General features: G+C 49.0%; 1 protein-coding gene, 1 long non-coding RNA gene and 1 pseudogene across 2 annotated transcripts in view; 1 reads left to right on the top strand and 2 right to left on the bottom strand.

Moving 5' to 3' along the window:
• LOC129050720 (uncharacterized) overlaps positions 1-17,628 on the top strand; it is a 154,466-nt gene that overhangs the window by 45,874 nt on the left and 90,964 nt on the right. Inside the window, 7 exon segments of the mRNA XM_054533625.1 lie at positions 2,461-2,616; positions 3,799-3,983; positions 4,858-5,040; positions 6,095-6,186; positions 9,991-10,154; positions 12,057-12,216; positions 12,470-12,549. Of these exon segments, the coding sequence (XP_054389600.1) occupies positions 2,461-2,616; positions 3,799-3,983; positions 4,858-5,040; positions 6,095-6,186; positions 9,991-10,154; positions 12,057-12,216; positions 12,470-12,549 (1,020 nt within the window).
• LOC112131393 (uncharacterized) lies at positions 8,630-16,691 on the bottom strand. Its single transcript, XR_002913474.2, has 3 exons — positions 16,224-16,691; positions 11,384-11,492; positions 8,630-10,530 (listed from the first exon to the last, which is right to left on the bottom strand). It is a non-coding gene; the product is annotated as an uncharacterized LOC112131393 (long non-coding RNA).
• On the bottom strand, positions 13,988-14,081 carry LOC112131405 (small nucleolar RNA U13; annotated as a pseudogene).

The raw sequence follows: 17,628 nt of genomic DNA, 5'->3' as shown, positions 1-17,628 counted from the left end.
TCCTTTCTCTATGGATTTACCTCTTCTGGATATTTCATGTAAATGGAACCATATAATATGTGACCTTTGTGTCTGGCTTCTTCCTCTTAGCCTAGTGTTTTTGAAGTTCACCCACATTGTAGCATAGCTCAGTACTCCATTCCTATCTAAGGTCAAGTCATATTTCATTGTATGAATGTACCACATGTGTTTATCCATTCATTCACTGATGGACATTTGGGTTGTTTCTGCCTTTTTGTGACTGAATAGTGCTGCTCCTGTACTTCTTTTTGTGTCTGACTTTGGTTTAAAATTGGTGAGATTTCTCTATACTGTGGTGTGTACTTATAATTTGTTCCTTTTCATAGCTGCATAGTATATTCCATTGTGTGAACAAACAACAATTTCTGTATCCATCAGTTGCTGGCTGATACATACAGTGCTATGAAGACTCTTGGGCCTGCCTTCTTAGGGAACGTGTGTATTCATACCTGTCGGGCGTACACCTAGGAGTGAAATTGCTTAGTCTTAGGGTGTATATATCTTTAGCCTACTTTTTCTCTTCTTACTGTCACTTGAGTGTTTTCTTACTAGAAGCTCACCATTCGTAGGTATTTTAATATTCATCCTATGGGTAGGGACCACAGTTTACATAACCATTTTGTCATTGATGGAGTTTTAGATTATTGACAACATTTTGCTCCTATAAAATGTCATTGCCATGTACATCTGATAGTGACCAAGGTGGATGGTTGGGGCGTTGGTTCACTTGGTTACATGTTTCCTAACCACCAAGTGTAAACCTGGGGCTTGGGAACAGCAGGGCAATAATCCTTGCTGTTAAAAGCATCTTGGACTAGAGCTGGGGGCAGCAAGAGACTTGAAAGAGGGAGGTCGGCTAGATATAAACAGTTTTTCTTAGAATGCACAATTCCCTTTGTCTGTTATTTTCTCGCTTTTCCTAGAGACTCACATCCCGAGAAACATTGTGCATGAGCGCAATGATGAGTGGCAGCAGATACTTGGCCTCAGTATCGGAGAGACAATAGGGAGTGGTGGGGACTGTGGCAGACAGAGGAAGCCCATGGCCCAGCTAAAGTGGCAGCCACTGCTCAGCTCTGGTTCCTTGTTGCCCCTTGTTGTGGGGAGGGTGGGCAGCCCGATGTTTCTCTTTATAGAGAAGCCAGAGAGCTGGGTTTTATATAAAATCTCCCAATTTCCAAATTCAATTTATAAAGAACATACGTGGCATGAAAAACAATCAAAGACTAAAAAACTGCCATTAACCGGAGACCAGGGAGATACGGCAACGAGATGCAGTGGGGTTTGCTGGATTGGATCTCAGGACGGAAAGAGGATGTTAATGGAAAAACTGGTGAAATGTAAATGAACTCTGGAGTTGAGTTGATAGAAACATACCAATGTTGGTTTGTTAGTTTGCACCATGCATCCTGGTGATGTAAGATGTTAACAATGGGGAAATCAGTTGAAGGATACATGGAGTTTGAACTCTCTGTACTGTCTTTGCAAATTTTCTTTTTTTCTTTTCTTTTCTTTTTTTCAGAGACAGGGTCTTGCTCTGTCTGTTGTCCAGGCTGGAGTGTAGTGGCATGATCATAGCTCACTGCAGCCTTGAACTCCTGGGCTCAAGTGATCCTCCCACCTCAGCTTCCCAAGTAGCTGAAACTACAGGCGGGTGCCACCATACCTGGCTTTTTTTTTTTTTTAATTTTTTAGAGACAGGGTCTCGATATGCTGTCCAGGCCGATCTTAAACTCCTGGCCTCAAGCGATCCTCTTTTCTTGGCCTCCCAAGTGCTGGAACTAGAGGCATGAGCTACCATTCCAAGCCAGTTTTCAACTTTTCCGTAAATCTAAAATTATCCTAAAATAAAACCTTCATGAAAACATACACACACTCTCAGCATTGGGCACTACTGTGCAAGTCAGAGAAAACACATCTGGGGTTGGGATTTGGTTCATGCTCTAGGAGTTTTGCAAGCCTCATCTGGACCCCACAAGTTCTTGACCTTTCTCTTCAGACCCTTCCGCCTCCCAAAGTACAGGCACTTTGCCCTGTGTATTAGTTCGTTTTCATGCTCCTGATAAAGATATACCAGAGATTGGGCAATTTATGAAAGAAAGAAATTTAATAGATTTATAGTTCCAAGTGGCTGGGGAGGCCTCAAAATCATGGTGAAAGGCAGGGAGAGGAAGTCACGTCTTACATGGATGACAGCAGGCAAAGAAAGAGCTTGTGCAGAGAAACTCCCATTTTTAAAATCATAGGATCTCCTGAGCCCCATTCACTATCACGCTAACAGCACGGGAAGGACCCGCCCCCGTGATTCAGTCGTCTCACATAGGGTCCTTCCCACAGCATGTGGGAATTATGGGAGCTACAAGATGAGATTTGGGTGGGGACACAGCCAAACCATATCACTCTGCTAACCCTGACTTCATTCTTTGTGACCTCCCCCAGGTGACCCAGAGGCATGGGGCCCGGCAGGCTCTGCGATGCAAGCTGAGCATGAAGGTGCTGGGGCAGAAGCTGAGCTTTGTGAACTGCGGAGCCACGGGGAGTCACGTGAACCACTGGTCCCTGAACCTGGCCGAGCTCGCCATCAAGCTCATGAAGGTAGCTCCTGCCTGCCCCTGTCCATGCCATCTGCCCTGTGACACTTTGGCAAAGCACTTAAGGGCATGAAATTTGGAGCCAGGCTGCCCAGGGTCAAATCCCAGCTCTTTCGTTTACCTCCTCGAAGCTGTTGATTCACTTACCACGGCCTTAGTTTCTGCATCTGTGAAATGGGATAATAAATAAAAAATAACAAAATATCTGGCTGGGCGAAGTGGCTCACGCCTGTAATCCCAGCACTTTAGGAGCCTGGGGCAGGTGGATCACCTGAGATCAGCAGTTTGAGACCAACCTGGCCAACATGGTGAAACCCTGTCTTTACTGAAAACACAAAAATTAGCCGGGCATGGTGGCAGGCGTCTGTAGTCCCAGCTCCTCGGGAGGCAGAGGCGGGAGTATCGCTTGAACTCGGGAGGCAGATGTTGCAGCAAGCCAAGACTGCACCACTGCACTCCAGCCTGGGTGACAGAGCGAGACACTGTCTCAAAACAAAAAAACAGAATATCCATTCATAGAGCAATTGTATTAAAGGAACTAATGTGGTGAAAATGCAGCAGGGTGCTTTCAGCTTGCCCGGTGCATACTAACTGCCTAGAATCTTAGGGAGGATCCACGTTCCTCCCCACCTGACTGAACCTGACCCCTGACCTTTTCTCATAAGCAAACTGCCTGGGTTCATACCTAGCTCCATCCCTTTCTAGTTACCGGGACTTGGTGGGACATTTATCTTTGTGGCCTCAGTTTTCTCATCTAGAAAGTGGGATCATGTGCCCTCTGAGGACAAATGAAATCTCTTGTGCTCAGTACTCAGAGGGCTCCTGGCCCACAGCAGGGGTGGCCACGTGTCCCCTTATGGTTTGTTTGTTTCTTTTTTTGAGATGGAGTCTTGCTGTGTTGCCCAGGCTGGAGTGCAGTGGCACAGTCTCAGCTCACTGTAACTTCTGCCCCCCCGGTTCAAGCAACTCTCCTGCCTCAGCCTCCCAAGTGGCTGGGATTACAGTCATGCATCACCACACCTGGATAATTTTTGTATTTTTAGTAGTGACGGGGTTTCCCCATGTTGGCCAGGCTGATCTCGAACTCCTGGGCTCAAGTGATCCACCCGCCTCGGCCTCCCAAAGTGCTGGGATTACAGGCGTGAGCCACCGCGCCCGGCCACCCCTTATTGTTTCTTGGCTGCAGAGGCAGGAGGTGCAGATGAACCGGAGGCTGAGCCTGGCCGCAGAGGAGCTGGTCTTTCCCACGGTGTCTGGCCTTCCTGCCCGGCTGACCCTAAACGCCTCGGCTGCCATCAGCATCCGGGTCCGAGGAACCGCTGACTTCCAGCAGCGCTCGGATTTCTCTGTGAATGGTTATGTCAAGCCCAGGTATCTAGCTCCTGGGAGCTGGCACAGGTTAGGTGGTGGGATCCCATCCCTACAGAGGGCTGCAGAGGCCTGGGTGACATCCATATGGGCAAGAGATGATCCCTATTCTGCAGAACACCTGTGCCAAGAGACTGTGTGCAGAGATAGTGGGTGGTTAGATCCACTTTACAGGTGGGAAGGCTGAGGCTCAGAGAGGTCCGGTCACGTGTTCAAGGTCACACCGCAGTGCGAGGTGGCTGGCAACAACCCTATGCCCTTCCGTCCACCCCACCCAGAAGGGAGGAGAGGAGCTAGCCTTGAGCTCACTGAACTCGTGGGACCCCCTCCCGACCAACCAAGCCTGGTGCTTCTTATTCCCACTGACAGATGAAGAAACCAAGGTTCAAGGCGAGGACACTGACAGCCTGGGGCCACATAGCGCCAGAGCAGAATGTGTGCAATATCTTGTCCGATTTTGGAACCTGTCATGGTGCTGCTGAGCATCTGTCCCCAGCCCCTCAGCTGAGCTGTCCTTGGGCCCTGGGTTTGACATGGGGAATGTGGATGCCCTAGGCTGGGTGCTCTCTGGCGTGAAGAGCCTGGGCTGGGACTTAGACACCCGGGGTTCACATGTCCCAGCCGCATGCTTTGTCCCAGTCATGGAACCTAGGCAGGTGCTTTCACCTCTCTGAGCCTCAGTTTCCCCATCCGTAAAAGGGATTAGTGCAGGTGAGGACTGGAAAGTGCTTGGTGCATGTACAGCCTCTGGGTGGCTGTGGTGGCAGTGGTGGAGGGGCTGCTGTGGCTCAGGAGTGCAGGGGGCTGCTGGGGGTGGCAGGTGGGGTCTGTGGCCCCAGGGCCCTTGGGATGCAGCTGGTACATGCCTGTCCCTCAGTGCCCTGCTCCAGATCTCGGCTCAGATGGGCACAGCAGGTGCCCTGGGGCAGGCCGGGCTGAGATGGATGACCAGTGTCCGCGGTGCCGCCAGCCTGGATGGCGGGATCCAGGTGCAGAAAGGCCGGGACCTTAAGGTGCATCTCAACGCGCCCAAGGAGACCATGGAGCTGCTCAGCTTCAGGTGGGTGCCCAGTGCCGGCAGGAAGGGAACCATGAGCGCGAGGGTGCAGGTGAGCAGGTGTGTGGTGTGTGTGCGTGCATGCATGCATGTGAGTGTGTGATCACATGTCTGCGTGTGTGCATGGGGATGTGCATGGGTGTGGATGTGACATTAGTATGCATGTGTGTTAGTATGCGCACCCATGAGCCTGTGTCTGAGTACACATGATCAGACATATGAGAGTGCATGTGAGCTGCTGTGTGCATGAGGGTGTGTCCGTGAGTGTGTCAGTGAGGAGTGAGTGTGTTGTGGGAGTGCGTGTGTGTCCACGAGCATGTGTGTCTGTTGACTGTGAAGGGTGGGTGTGTCTGACAGGGACCGTGGGCAGCTGAGAGGTGAGAGCTGGAGAACTTTCAGACCCCTCAGCTCTTTCCTGGAGTCCCTCTGGGGCATGCTTGTCTGTGACCCCTAGGGAGGTGACTCTTGGAGAGGGGCAATTTTAGAGGGAGTGAGAGTCCAGGCTGCCCCACCTACCCGCATTCTTTCCCTTGTCCTGCCCCATGGGGGCTCTGCCCATCTCCCTCCTCCCTCCTCGCATCTGCCCCTGTTCCCTGCCCCTCACTCACTGTCCCCCTCTATCCTGACCCCCTCCCACCAGCCTTCTTTCCATGTTCCTAAAGCAGCCAACTTGTTCCTACCCCAGGGCCTTTGCACCTGCTGTGTCCTCTGTCTGGAACAATAGCTCCTTCTCATCCTTTGGATTTCTGCTCAAAAGTTACCTCTGCAGAGAACTCCCCCTGCCCCAGCTAGAGGAGGCCCTGCTCTATCCCCGAGACAGCCCTGTGCCATGCTGTCCTCCGTGTGGGTTTCTCACAGCACTTGTCACTGTCTGTGGTCCTCAGCATCTGTCCCTGTGTCCATGGAGTGTCACCCCACCAGCGTGTGCACTGCCCAAAGGCTGGCCCCGCTTAGGGTAGAATTTGCCCCTGTGCCAAGCTCTGGCAGCTCAAGGTGTTACTTGTCTAATGAATGAATGAAAATGACACGTCTGACACTGTCCTCTTTCCCTACCCAGCTCTCAGCTGTACCTCATCACCAGGGATGGCGTGAGGAGCCTCAGACATGTCCCTGGCCCTTCTGAGGTCCAGTCCTGTACTGGTGAGGAAGGTAGGCAGCAGGGCCTCCATGCCATCGTACCAAGGTGGGCATCCCAGGGTTGAAGGGAAAAATGCCGGCTCCAGATCCCACAGTTGCTCTTCTGCCCTAAAAGTATTCATATTCTGCAAACCAAAAAGTATCTGAGACAGGTTTCAATCAATTTAAACGTTTACTTTGCCAAGGTTAAGGACGTGCTTGGAAATAAAGGAACACAAATCCACAGAGCAATCTGTTGTCTATGCCTTTTTCCAGAGATGATTCTGAAAGCTTCAATATTTATTTATTTATTTATTATTTTTATTTTACTTTAAGTTCTGGGATACATGTGCAGAACATGCAGGTTTGTTACATAGGTATACATGTGCCATGGTGGTTTGCTGCACCCATCAACCCATCATCTAGGTTATAAGCCCCGCATGCATTAGGTATTTGTCCTAATGCTCTCCCTCCCTTTGTTTAAAGGGGAAAAGCGGGCTGGAGGGGAAAGAGGGAGGGTATGGTCACATGACTGAATCCACAGGCTGCAAGGGAAAAGGAACAGGGAAGGGAATAGTCACTTACATGCTCGTACTTGCTCAATAAATCAACACTTTACATAAGATAAGGTGAACATAGAATAGCTGCGCAAATATTTAACCTTTTATCTGTAGCTACCTGCTTAGGAACAAAAGAAAAGGCAGCTTCTTGCATGACTCAGCTTCCAGATTAATTTTTTCCTTTTGGCATAGCAAATTGGGATCCCGAGATGGTACTTTTATTATTATTATTGAGACAAGGTCTCTGTCGCCCAGACCGGAGTGCAATGGTGCAATCATGGCTCACTGCAGCCTCCATCTGCCCAGGCTCAAGTGATCCTCCCATCTCAGCCTCCTGAGTAGCCGGGACTACAGGCACTCGCCGCCCTGCCCAGCTAATTTTTTTTTTTTTTTTGTATTTTGTAGAGACAGGGTTCCACCATGTTATCCAGGCTGGTCTCAAACTCCTGGGCTTAAGTGATCTACCTGCCTGGGCTTCTCAAAATAATGGGATTACAGGCATGAGCCGCTGCACCCAACTTCATTTTCCTCTACCAACCACTTCAGTCAATGATAATGCTTCTAGAATTCTACCCTATAAAAGCAAACCAAAATCACTTAAAAATGCTCTGCACAAAGATGTTCGTTGCATCATTATTTAGAACAAAAAATAGGAAGCAACTCAAATATTCCAGAGTAGGCAAAATAGCTAATTATAAAGGCCAGTGAGCTAAGGGCAGGTTCTTATATTAAGTGGCTAAAAAGAGTCAAAAGAAGAATATCTCATATCATGAAAACTTCATGAAATTGAAATTTCAGTGTCCAGAAATAAAGTGGTATGGGAACGCAGCACACCCCCTTCATTTGCATATCACCTGTAGCCACTTTGTCCCACAACAGCACAGCTGAGTAGTTGCAAGCTAGACTCTATGACTGCAAAGCATAAAATATTGACTCTCTGGCCGGCAGATAGCTCACGCCTGTAATCCCCGCACTTCGGGAGGCTGAGGTGAGAGGATTCCTTGAGTCCAGGAGTTCAAGACTAGCCTGGGTAACACAGTGAGACCTTGTCTCTACAAAAATAAAAATTAACAAATTAGCCAGGCATGGTGGCATGCACCAGTGGTCCCAGCTACTTGGAAGGCTGACAGGAAGATCGCTTGAGCCCAGGAGGTCGAGGCAACAGTGAGCTGTGTTTATGCCACTGCACTCAAGCCGGGGTGACCAAGGAGGATTCTGTCTCTAGCTAGCTATCTAGGTAACTAACTAAACAAACAAACAATCTGGCCCTTTACAAAGAATGTTTGCTGGCTCCTGGGTTGGTAAGTTATTGACGTATCGCATAACTTTTTTTTTTTTTTGAGACAGAGTTTCACTCTCGTCGCCCAGGCTGGAGTGCAATGGTGCAGTCTTGGCTCACTGCAACCTCTGTCTCCTGGGTTCAAGCAATTCTTCTGCCTCAGCCTCCCAAGTAGCTGGGGCTACAGGTACCTGCCACCAAGCCCGGCTAATTTTTGTATTTTTAGTAGAGACAGGGTTTCACCACATTGGCCAGGCTGGTCTTGAACTCCTGACCTCGCGTGATCCACCTGCTTTGGCTTCCCAAACTTTTCAACTCCATTATGAGTGAGCTGTTTTAATGAGAAACTTCTTTAATAATAATGTCAGGTGTAAGCCAGCAACACTGAATATGATCGCAAGTGGGTGGAAAGACAGGAAGTAAATGTGCCAAATAATAGCAGATCTTGAAATTTTTTTTTTTTTTTTTTTTGGAGTAAGGTTGGGGAGGGCTCTATTTAATGAAGATATACAAATTTTGCTTCTTGATAATTTTTCTTTTTTGCATTTAAGTTGCATTTAGAATTGTAAATAAACTTATGAAACTAATATATAATACAGAAAAAAATTTTAGAAATCTTTCTGAGCTTTCTAATTTTTTTCTAATTTCCTGCAACAAGTACATTTTTATTTTATTTTAATTAATTAATTTATTTATTTATTTATTTTGAGACAGAGTGTCCCTCTGTCACCCAGGCTGGAGTGCAGTGGCGCAATCTCGGCTCTCTGCAACCTCTGCTTCCCGGGTTTAAGCGATTCTCCTGAGTCGTTGAGATTACAGGTGCCTGCCACCACGCCCGGCTAATTTTTTTTAATTTTAGTAGAGCCAGGCTTTTACTATGTTGGCCAGGCTGGTCCTGTACTCTTGACCTCAGGTGATCCACCCGCCTTGGCCTCCCAAAGTGCTGAGATTACAGGTGTGAGTGACCACATCCAGCCAACAAATATATTTTTATAATCGGGATAAGTGTTACTACCAAAGACATCACTGTAGGCCTGGTGCTGCTCTCAACACTTACTGACCTGTTAATCCTCACAGCTACGCCGTGAGGCAGGAACTATTATCATTAGCAGTTTAAGATGAGGAACACTGAGGCCCTTACAGTGAGTCAGAGGAGTAGTAACAACGATAATGAAAAAGAAACATTGAGACCCAGAGAGGTTAAGTAATTTGTCCAAGGTCACATAGCTGGGAAGCGGCCGAGCTAGAATTTGAACCAGGCATTCTTGCTCCAGAGCCTGTGTTCTACACAGTATTGCCTGACACTCTTTTTAAAAAGTCTACCAGGGGCTGGGCACGGTAGCTCACGCCTGTAATCCCAGCACTTTGGGAGGCTGAGGCAGGCAGATCACCTGAGATCAGGAGTTCAAGACCAGCCTGGCCAATATGGTAAAATCCCATCTTTACTAAAAATACAAAAATTAGCCAGGCGTGGTGGCATGCGCCTGTAATCCCAGCTACTTGGGAGGCTGAGGCAAGAGAATCACTTGAACTTGGGAGGCAGAGGTTGCAGTGAGCCGAGATTGTGCCACTGTACTCCAGCCTGGGTGACAGAGCGAGACTCTGTCTGGAAAAAAAAAAAAAAAAAGTCTACCAGGGGTTCTCAGCTGGGGCAGTTTTGACCCCCTAGGAGACATTTGGTAATATGTGCAGAAATACTTGATTGTTGATAGGGGTTACTGGCATCTAGTGGATGGGGATCCAGGATTCAGCGAAACATCCCACAGTGCACAGGACAGCCCCCACCTAAGATGATCTGACCCCAAATGTCAGTAATGCTGAGGCAGAGAAACCCTGGTTTACACACCACTGCCTCACGGGATTCCTGTCTACATCGTGCCTTTCCTCAGAAGAAATTAGAGAAGAGCTTTCTTTGCTGATGTGGCAGCGGCGGGCACCCATGCCCAGAGCCCTCTGAGTCTCCACTGACCAGTTCTGCCTGCTTACCTCTCTCTGCAGTGTCCTACACCTGGGGCTGGCGGCTGTGCAGTGGAGTGACCTGGCCGGTGCCTGGCCAGCCCTACCTGCTCTCATTGCCTGTGTTTGCGGCCGTGACGCTGCAGAAACAGGACCCAGGGCTCCGACAGTACCTGCTGGAAGCTGCCTATACCCTGCAGCCCCAAGTGGGCCCTAGACAACAGCCCCGTGTTTCTCAGCCATGTTGTGGGTCTCCGTAGGTCAGCACTGGGCTCACCCTAAAGGACGTGGGGCTCCTCTCTGGGGCTATTGGGCTGTGCTGGTCTTGCTGTAGGTTTCTTCTGGACCTTTGCACATACTGATTCTCCATCTGGGGCTGTATGATGCATTAACTGGAAATCAGTCTTCAGATCTCAGTTCAGGAGTCACTTCCTCAGGGAAGCCTGCCTAGGTTACCCCAGAGCACATCATATTCTTTTGTGACTTGCCTTAAGACAACCACGTTTCTTCCCTTTTGATCACTTCTGTTTCTTAGTGAAGCTAGTTGGTTAATGTCTGTCTTCTCCGCTGGTGACTCAGTTTCTGGGAGCAGATTGAGGGTTTTTTTGGTTTGTTTTTTGATACAGAGACTCTTGTTGCCCAGGCTGGAGTGCAATCGCATGATCTTGGCTCGCTGCAACCTCTGCCTCCCAGGTTCAAGCGATTATCCTGCCTCAGCCTCCCTAGTAGCTGGGATTGTAGGGATGCACCACCACGCCCAGCTAATTTTTTTGTAATTTATTAGAGATGGGGTTTCTCCATGTCGGTCAGGCTGGTCTCTAACTTATGACCTCAGGTGATCCGCCCGCCTCGGCCTCTCAAAAATGCTGGGATTGCAGGTGTGAGCCAACGCGCCTGACAAGCGTTTGTTTTACTTAACTCCTGTGTCATCAGCACCTGGTCCAGAGGAGGCACTCGGCGGCCTCCTGTCTGATCCTCCACTTCCCACTCTGATTTCCTTACCATCTTCACCAGCAGCCACATGGGCCCTCTGCAATCCCAGCTGGATCGTGTCCCTCCTCTACTGCCCCGCCATGGTGCCTGTTACCCTTAGAGTAGAAGTCAGACACCATGACCCACAGGCCCTTGGCAGTCCCGCCCCTGCTGGCCTCCTTCCCTGACTCTCCTCCAGACTCGCTGCCCTGAAGACACACTGGCCCCTTTTTCAAGGCCACGCACATGCCCGCCCCAGGGCCTTTGCACTGGGTGTTTCCCCTGCCAGGAACACTCTTGTCCGGGATATCCACCTAACTCTCTCCCTAGCTCCTTTCAAGTGTCCCTCAATGGGACCCCTCAGAGGCAGCCTTCCTGGGCCTCCCTGTCTAGACCAGTGCCCCGGTCAGGGCCCCTAAACCACTGACTTTGCCAGCACACTCACCGGCGGCTGCCGTCTTACGCGTTATTGTGTCTGGTGGTCCTGTGCCTCCTCTCTAGGACGTAGGCTCCACGCGGTCGGGGACTGCGTGTCTCATGCTCAGTCATCTTCCACGCAGCAGCACACATCTCTGTTGGTGTTGAACAAATGTACGTTGATGTGGGATTTCAGAACGGGGCTTGTGGCTGAGGCTGCACTTTCCCAAAAAGAGACCCAAGCCTTGGACTGGGGTACAAGTGATTTGTTACGAAAAGGCTCCAGGGGACCCAGAAAGAGTGGAGAAATTAGGAAAGGCCGGGGGAAGATGCTGAGAGGTGTGCAATTTCAGGTGAAGTTGCAGCCTCAGCCTGGTCCCACAGGGAGCCCCAGAGCACGAGGTACTTGCAGAGTGTGTTCCCCTTTGGGCTAGGGTGCTGGGAGTTTTGGCGGCAGTGCTGGAGGGCAATGTTCTGGAGCCCTCAGGTGACAGCGAGGAAGTGCAGAGCTTGCAGAAGCAGCCGCTTCTCCCTGGCCGTTTGCTGAATAAATTGCGACCCTGTGGACATGGTCCTGGGCTGTTCTGCAGAGCTTTACACTTCTGCAGGTGATTTTCAAGCCTGAGAAATTCCTGGTTGGGGAATTGTGAGGAGAACAGTGCGAGTGTCTGAAGGGTAGAGGTGGAGGCTCTCAATCTTGAAGACTCTGCTATTTCCAGAAGGACAGCTGGTTCCCCCAAGAAGCCACAGCCCACGTCTTCATGGGCACGCCCGGGTCAGAAGTGCCGAGGGACGTCGGGGTGGACATCAGCTACAGCTTGCCCCAGAGCAAGTTCCGGCTCAAGCTTCTCCATCCCAAGAAGAAAATCGAGCTGGACGGTAATGTCAACGTCCCTCCCTGTTCACTGCGCCCCTTGCTCGGTGCCACACCCAGGGCAGGGCCCCTGCAGTGAGCTGGCTCATAGAATTGTCTGTGATCTCCTGAGGTCAGCACTAAATCCAGCCCCATTTTACAGGTGCTGCATCTTAGGCACAGAGATTAAAAAAAGGGCAGGCAGTACTCCCAGGGGGATGGAGGGGCCAGATCCAGATGTTGAACCCTTGTCTCTAAACTCTTGTTTTGCACCCCCAGGAAAGATGGAGGCTCTTGGGAGTGCCCACACGGGTCACTTGGAGCTGGTACTGGATGACAGGGACGTCTACTACATCAAGGTTTGCTCCACACCCTTGGCCCACCTGTTTCTGCACCTGCCACCTCCCCAAGGATTTCCTGCCCCCGTCCCAGAGCCCTGTTAACTATTGCCACCACCTCTGGGATCTTCCCTTTCTACCTGCCAGTTAACAAGTGTTAGTTCTGTTACCCAGAAATGTAAAAACAAGAAAAAAATGGGCTCAAATCCCACCGTCATTGATGTTAAAAATGGATATTAATAACACAAAAACATGCTTTTAAGAATTCAGGTGGGATGCGGTGGCTCACACTTGTAATCCCAGCATTTTGGGAGGTCGAAGCAGATGGATCACCTGAAGTCAGGAGTTCGAGACCAGCCTGGCCAAATGGTGAAACCCTGCCTCTGATAAAAATACAAAAATTAGCTGGGTGTGGTGGCGGGTGCCTATAATCCGAGCTACTTGGGAGACTGAGGCAGAAGAATCACTTGAACCCAGGAGGTAGAGGTTTCAGTGAGCTGAGATCATGCCACTGCATTCCAGCCTGGGCAACAGAGCAAGACTCTGTCTCAAAAAAAGAAAGAAAAAAAAAGCCAGATGTGATGGCTTATACCTGTAATTACAGAAAGTTAGGAGGCTAACTTGGGAGGATCACTTGAGGCTAGGAGTTCGAGATAAACCTGGGCAACATAGCAAGACCTGGTCTCTACAAAACATTAAAAAGAGTTACCTAGGCACAGTGGCATCTGCTTGTAGTCTCAGCTACTCAGGAGACTGAGGCAAGAAGATTGCTGGAGCCCAGAAGGTCGAGGCTGCAGTGAGCCATGCTTCTGCCACTGCACTCCATCCTGGGTGACAAAATAAGACCCTATCTCTCAAAAAAAGAATTCAGAATAGAGAAAGGTATAAATTGTAAGTTAGAGCATGCCACGTCCCAAATTTCCTACAGAAGTACTGATGCACGCCCTGAGAAATCTGTATTCATTTCCCAGAGCTGCCCTAACAAAGTACGCTAACTGTGTGCCTTCAACTACAGGAATTTATTCTCACAGTTCTGGAGGCCAGGAGTCTGAAATCGAGGTGTTGTTTTTTTTTGTTTTTTTTTTTCTCCCCCCCGGTGAAGGCTGTCAGGGAGGATCTGTCCCAGGTCTCGCTCCTGGATTCTAGAAGCCTCCAGAGCTCCTTGGCTTGGACCAGGTGGTCTTCTGTCTCTGTCTTCCCATAGTCTTCCCTTTGTAGGTGTCTGTGTCCACACATCCCCTTTTTATAAGGACACCAGGCAAACGGGATTAGGGTTCACCCTCATCACCTCAGCTTAGCTTAATCATGTGTGAAGACCCTATTTCCAAATAAGGTCACGTTCACAGGTCCTGCGGCTTGGGGCTTCAGCATCTTTCGGGGAGACACAGTACAACCTGTAACCCTATAGATTTGCAAATATTTGTAGTTTGGGTTTCTGGGTTTTATTTTGTCTTTTTCACATCAGGTGAGTGATGTGATGATGTAACAAGTTTTGAGGGACGCACATATCATACAATAGCATGAAAACCCAATTGTCATGCTTAAGTTTTGTTTTTTTATTTTTATTTTCTTTTTTTGAGGCAGGGTCTTGCTCTGTCACTCAGGCTGGAGTGCAGAGGTGCAAACATGGCTCACTGCAGCCTTGACCTCCTGGGCTCCAGCGATCCTCCCACCTCAGCCTCCCAAGTAGCTGGAACTACAGGCATGTGCCACCATGCTTGGCTATTTTTTTATATTTCTGTAGAAATGGGGTCTCACTATGTTGCCCAGGCTGTCTCAGACTCTTGGGCTCACACAATCTGCCCAGCTTGGCCTCCCAGAGTGCTAGGATTACAGGTGTGAGCCTCCACTCCCAGTTTCCCAGTTTTTGTGTTTTTTTTTTTTTCTTTAACCTGTAAAGACTTTTTTTTTCTTTTTTTTAACTCAAAAATATACCTTGGCAGCCAGGTGCCGTGGCTCACGCCTGTAATCCCAGCGCTTGGGGAGGCCAAGGCAGATGGACCACTTGGGGCCAGGAGTTGGAGACCAGCCTGGCCAACATGGTGAAACCCCAGCTCTATTAAAAATACAAAAATTAGCTGGGTGTGGTGGTGTGTGCCTGTAATCCCAGCCACTCGGGAGGCTGAGGCAGGAGAATCCTTTGAACCCAGGAGGCAGAGGTTGCAGTGAGACGATTTTGTACTATTGCACTCCAGTCTGGGCGGCAGAGTGAGACTCCGTCTCAAAAACGTGTTTGTGTGTGTGTGTGTGTGTGTGTGCGTGCGCGAGCTCGCTTGTATATACACACACACACGTAATACACATATACGTATATATACCTTGGCAATCTTTTTAGACCAGCATGCGCTGATACAATTTAAATTCTGTTGTAGATTTCATTGAGATTAATTCAATCTAAATACTATTAAATTCTACAATTAAATAGGCAATGCATTTAAATGATTCAAATTTCAAAAGCTATGAAAGGGGATAGAACTGACTCTCCCATATGGTAGCCAGTGGCACACATGTTTATTGAAATCTAAGTGAGGCCGGGTGCGGTGGCTCACGCCTATAATCCCAGCACTTTGGGAGGCCGAGAGAGGTGGCTCACCTGAGGTCAGGAGTTCAAGACCAGCCTGACCAACATTGCGAAACCCCATCTCTACCAAAAATACAAAAAGTAGCCGGGTTTGTTGGCAGGCTCCCGTAATCCCAGCTGCTTGGGAAGCTGAGGCAGGAGAATTGCTTGAACGGGGGGTGGAGGTTGCAGTGAACCAAGATCATGCCACTTTAGTCCAGCCTGGGCAACAGAGCGAGACTCCATCTCAAAAAAAAAAAAAAAATCTAAATGAATTAAAATTAAAGAAAATTAAAGATTTGGTTCTTTGGCTGCATGGGCCACATTTCAGGTGTTCCACAGCTTCGTGTGGCCCTGAAACATTGTCCTCATTGCAGAAACTTCTATTGGTTGGTGCTGGTGTAGACTTAAAACCTCTCTTCCACCCCTCCTAAAAGCCAACCACTGTTAGGGTTTTTTTGGTGATTCCTTTCTGAGATGATCTATGCACACAGTCAGCACATGGAGTTAATATATCCACTTTAAAGAAAATAAGTGCCTCCTGTGTAGTGCAAATTACTGTGTAATAGTCCGTGGAATGGAATTTATTCGGCTAGTTTAATAATGAAGGACTCTTGAGTCTTTTCCAGGTTTCTGCTCTTACAAATATTCTGGCATGAACACCGTTCTCTCTGCAGAGCAAATTCTTAACAATGGAATTCCCTGGCCACAAGGTTTATATGTTTTTTCTCTTTTCTCTTTTCTTCCCTTCTTCCTTTTCTTTCCTTTCTCTCCCTCTGTTTCCCTCCCTCTAGTCCCTCTCTTTTCCTCTTCCCACCTCTTTCGCCCACTTTCTCCCATGTCTTCTCCCAGTCTCTTTACCCCTCTCTCTTTTCCCTGTCTGCCCACCTCCCGCCTTCTCTTTCTTTTACAAGGTCTTATTCTGTGCAGTGATCCTAGATCACTGCAGCCTCAAACCCCTGGGCTCAAGTGATCCTCTTGCCTCAGCCTCCCAAGTAGCTGGGACTACGGCCTGTGCCACCATGCCCTTCTATTTTTCTTTTTCTTTTTCTTTTTTTTTTTTTGTGAAGATGAGGTCTTACTATGTTGTCTAGGCTCGTTTTCATCTTAGTAGGTGCTTTTCTAGTGTTCTTACCCAAGGGTACCTGGACAGAACTTAGTCGTTTGAAGCCCCGTCATTGTGTTGAAGTTTTGTGTCTGCCCTCCATCCTGCGAAGAAGGTTGAAAACTTCCATCCACTTTTCAGGCAGATCGGTGACTTCAAAAAGTATGCAAATGTTGGGAGGCTGAGGCGGGAGGATCACTTGAGGTGAGGAATTTGGGACCAGCCTGACCAAGATGGTGAAACCCTGTCTCTACTAAAAATACAAAAATTAGCTGGGCGTGGTGGCGCATGCCTGTAGTCCCAGCTTCTTGGGAGGCTGAGGCAGGAGAATTGCTTGAATCTGGGAGGTGGAGGTTCCAGTGAGTCGAGATCATGCCACTGCACTCCAGCCAGGGTACAAATAGCAGCTTTAGACTTGATCCCACCAGGCATGATCGCTGGGCACCTTCGGCAGTGGATCGCCTGATTCTGCCTCAGTTTCCAGTGTCTTCTCAGAGAGGTCTGGAGTGGAGCGTCTGAAGCCGGAGCTGGATGTCTTGCTGCAAAAATATGTTCTCCACTTCCAGCTCTGCCGTCAGCCTGGGTAGGGGGAAGACCTATGTCAGGGGAGAGCTGTCTTCCTCCTAAAGCCCCACCTGCCTAATGGGTGAGACTTATGCCTCATTTTCAGAATTCCCAGGGGCCCTCGAACTTCTAGTCGTTTGCTAAATATATAAGCACGGATTGCCTCTACCTCCCCGTGGACCTTCCTGCTGGTCCCTATAGAGGTGCCTGCAGCCTGGAAATGTTTGCCTTTGGAGAAATTCTAGTTCCACCTGCCCCAGACTTATCACAATTACAGTAACAGCCGGAACTCCGGAACTTGCTGGAGCCTGTTTCAGCAGACAGGAGGTCCCCCCTTCAAGTCCTCTCTGTAACCCCATACAAGATGAAGAAACTGAGGCAGATGAGCTCATGAATATGAAGTCCCAGAGCTTGGGTTCAACTTGTCTCAAAGCTTATGGGATTTAAGGTTGGTTTAGGCAAGAGTGTTCTGTTCAGTGCCCCCTTGTGCTAGTGTGCAGGGGTTGGGTCCTGGGTTGCCTGGAGACCCCAGTTTACGCCTGGTGACCTGACACATTTACAACTAGCGTTCTCTTTAACTGCAAAGTGTTCTGGTTTGGGTGAGAAATTCTGTGTTCACCCTGTTCACGTGAACCTTGAGGAAGCTCTGACGAGCACTGCACAGCCTCTGATACAGACTGGAGAACGCCATCGCTAGAATGTGCCTGTCAGCAGGAAAAGCTGGGAGCAGAATGGAGAGCGAGCATCTGTTTCTGTAAAAAGGGAGGGATAAGGATGTGTCTGTATATTCATGTGTGCACACACGTACATCCATACACATATGACATACCCATACACATGTCCATACACATCCACATCATATACACGTCCA

The sequence above is a fragment of the Pongo abelii genome, chromosome 18, assembly GCF_028885655.2.
Source record: "Pongo abelii isolate AG06213 chromosome 18, NHGRI_mPonAbe1-v2.0_pri, whole genome shotgun sequence".
NCBI classification, from domain to species: domain Eukaryota; kingdom Metazoa; phylum Chordata; class Mammalia; order Primates; family Hominidae; genus Pongo; species Pongo abelii.
The sequence above is the reverse complement of the archived record's forward strand: the minus strand, read 5'-3'. Positions and strand labels throughout refer to the sequence as shown.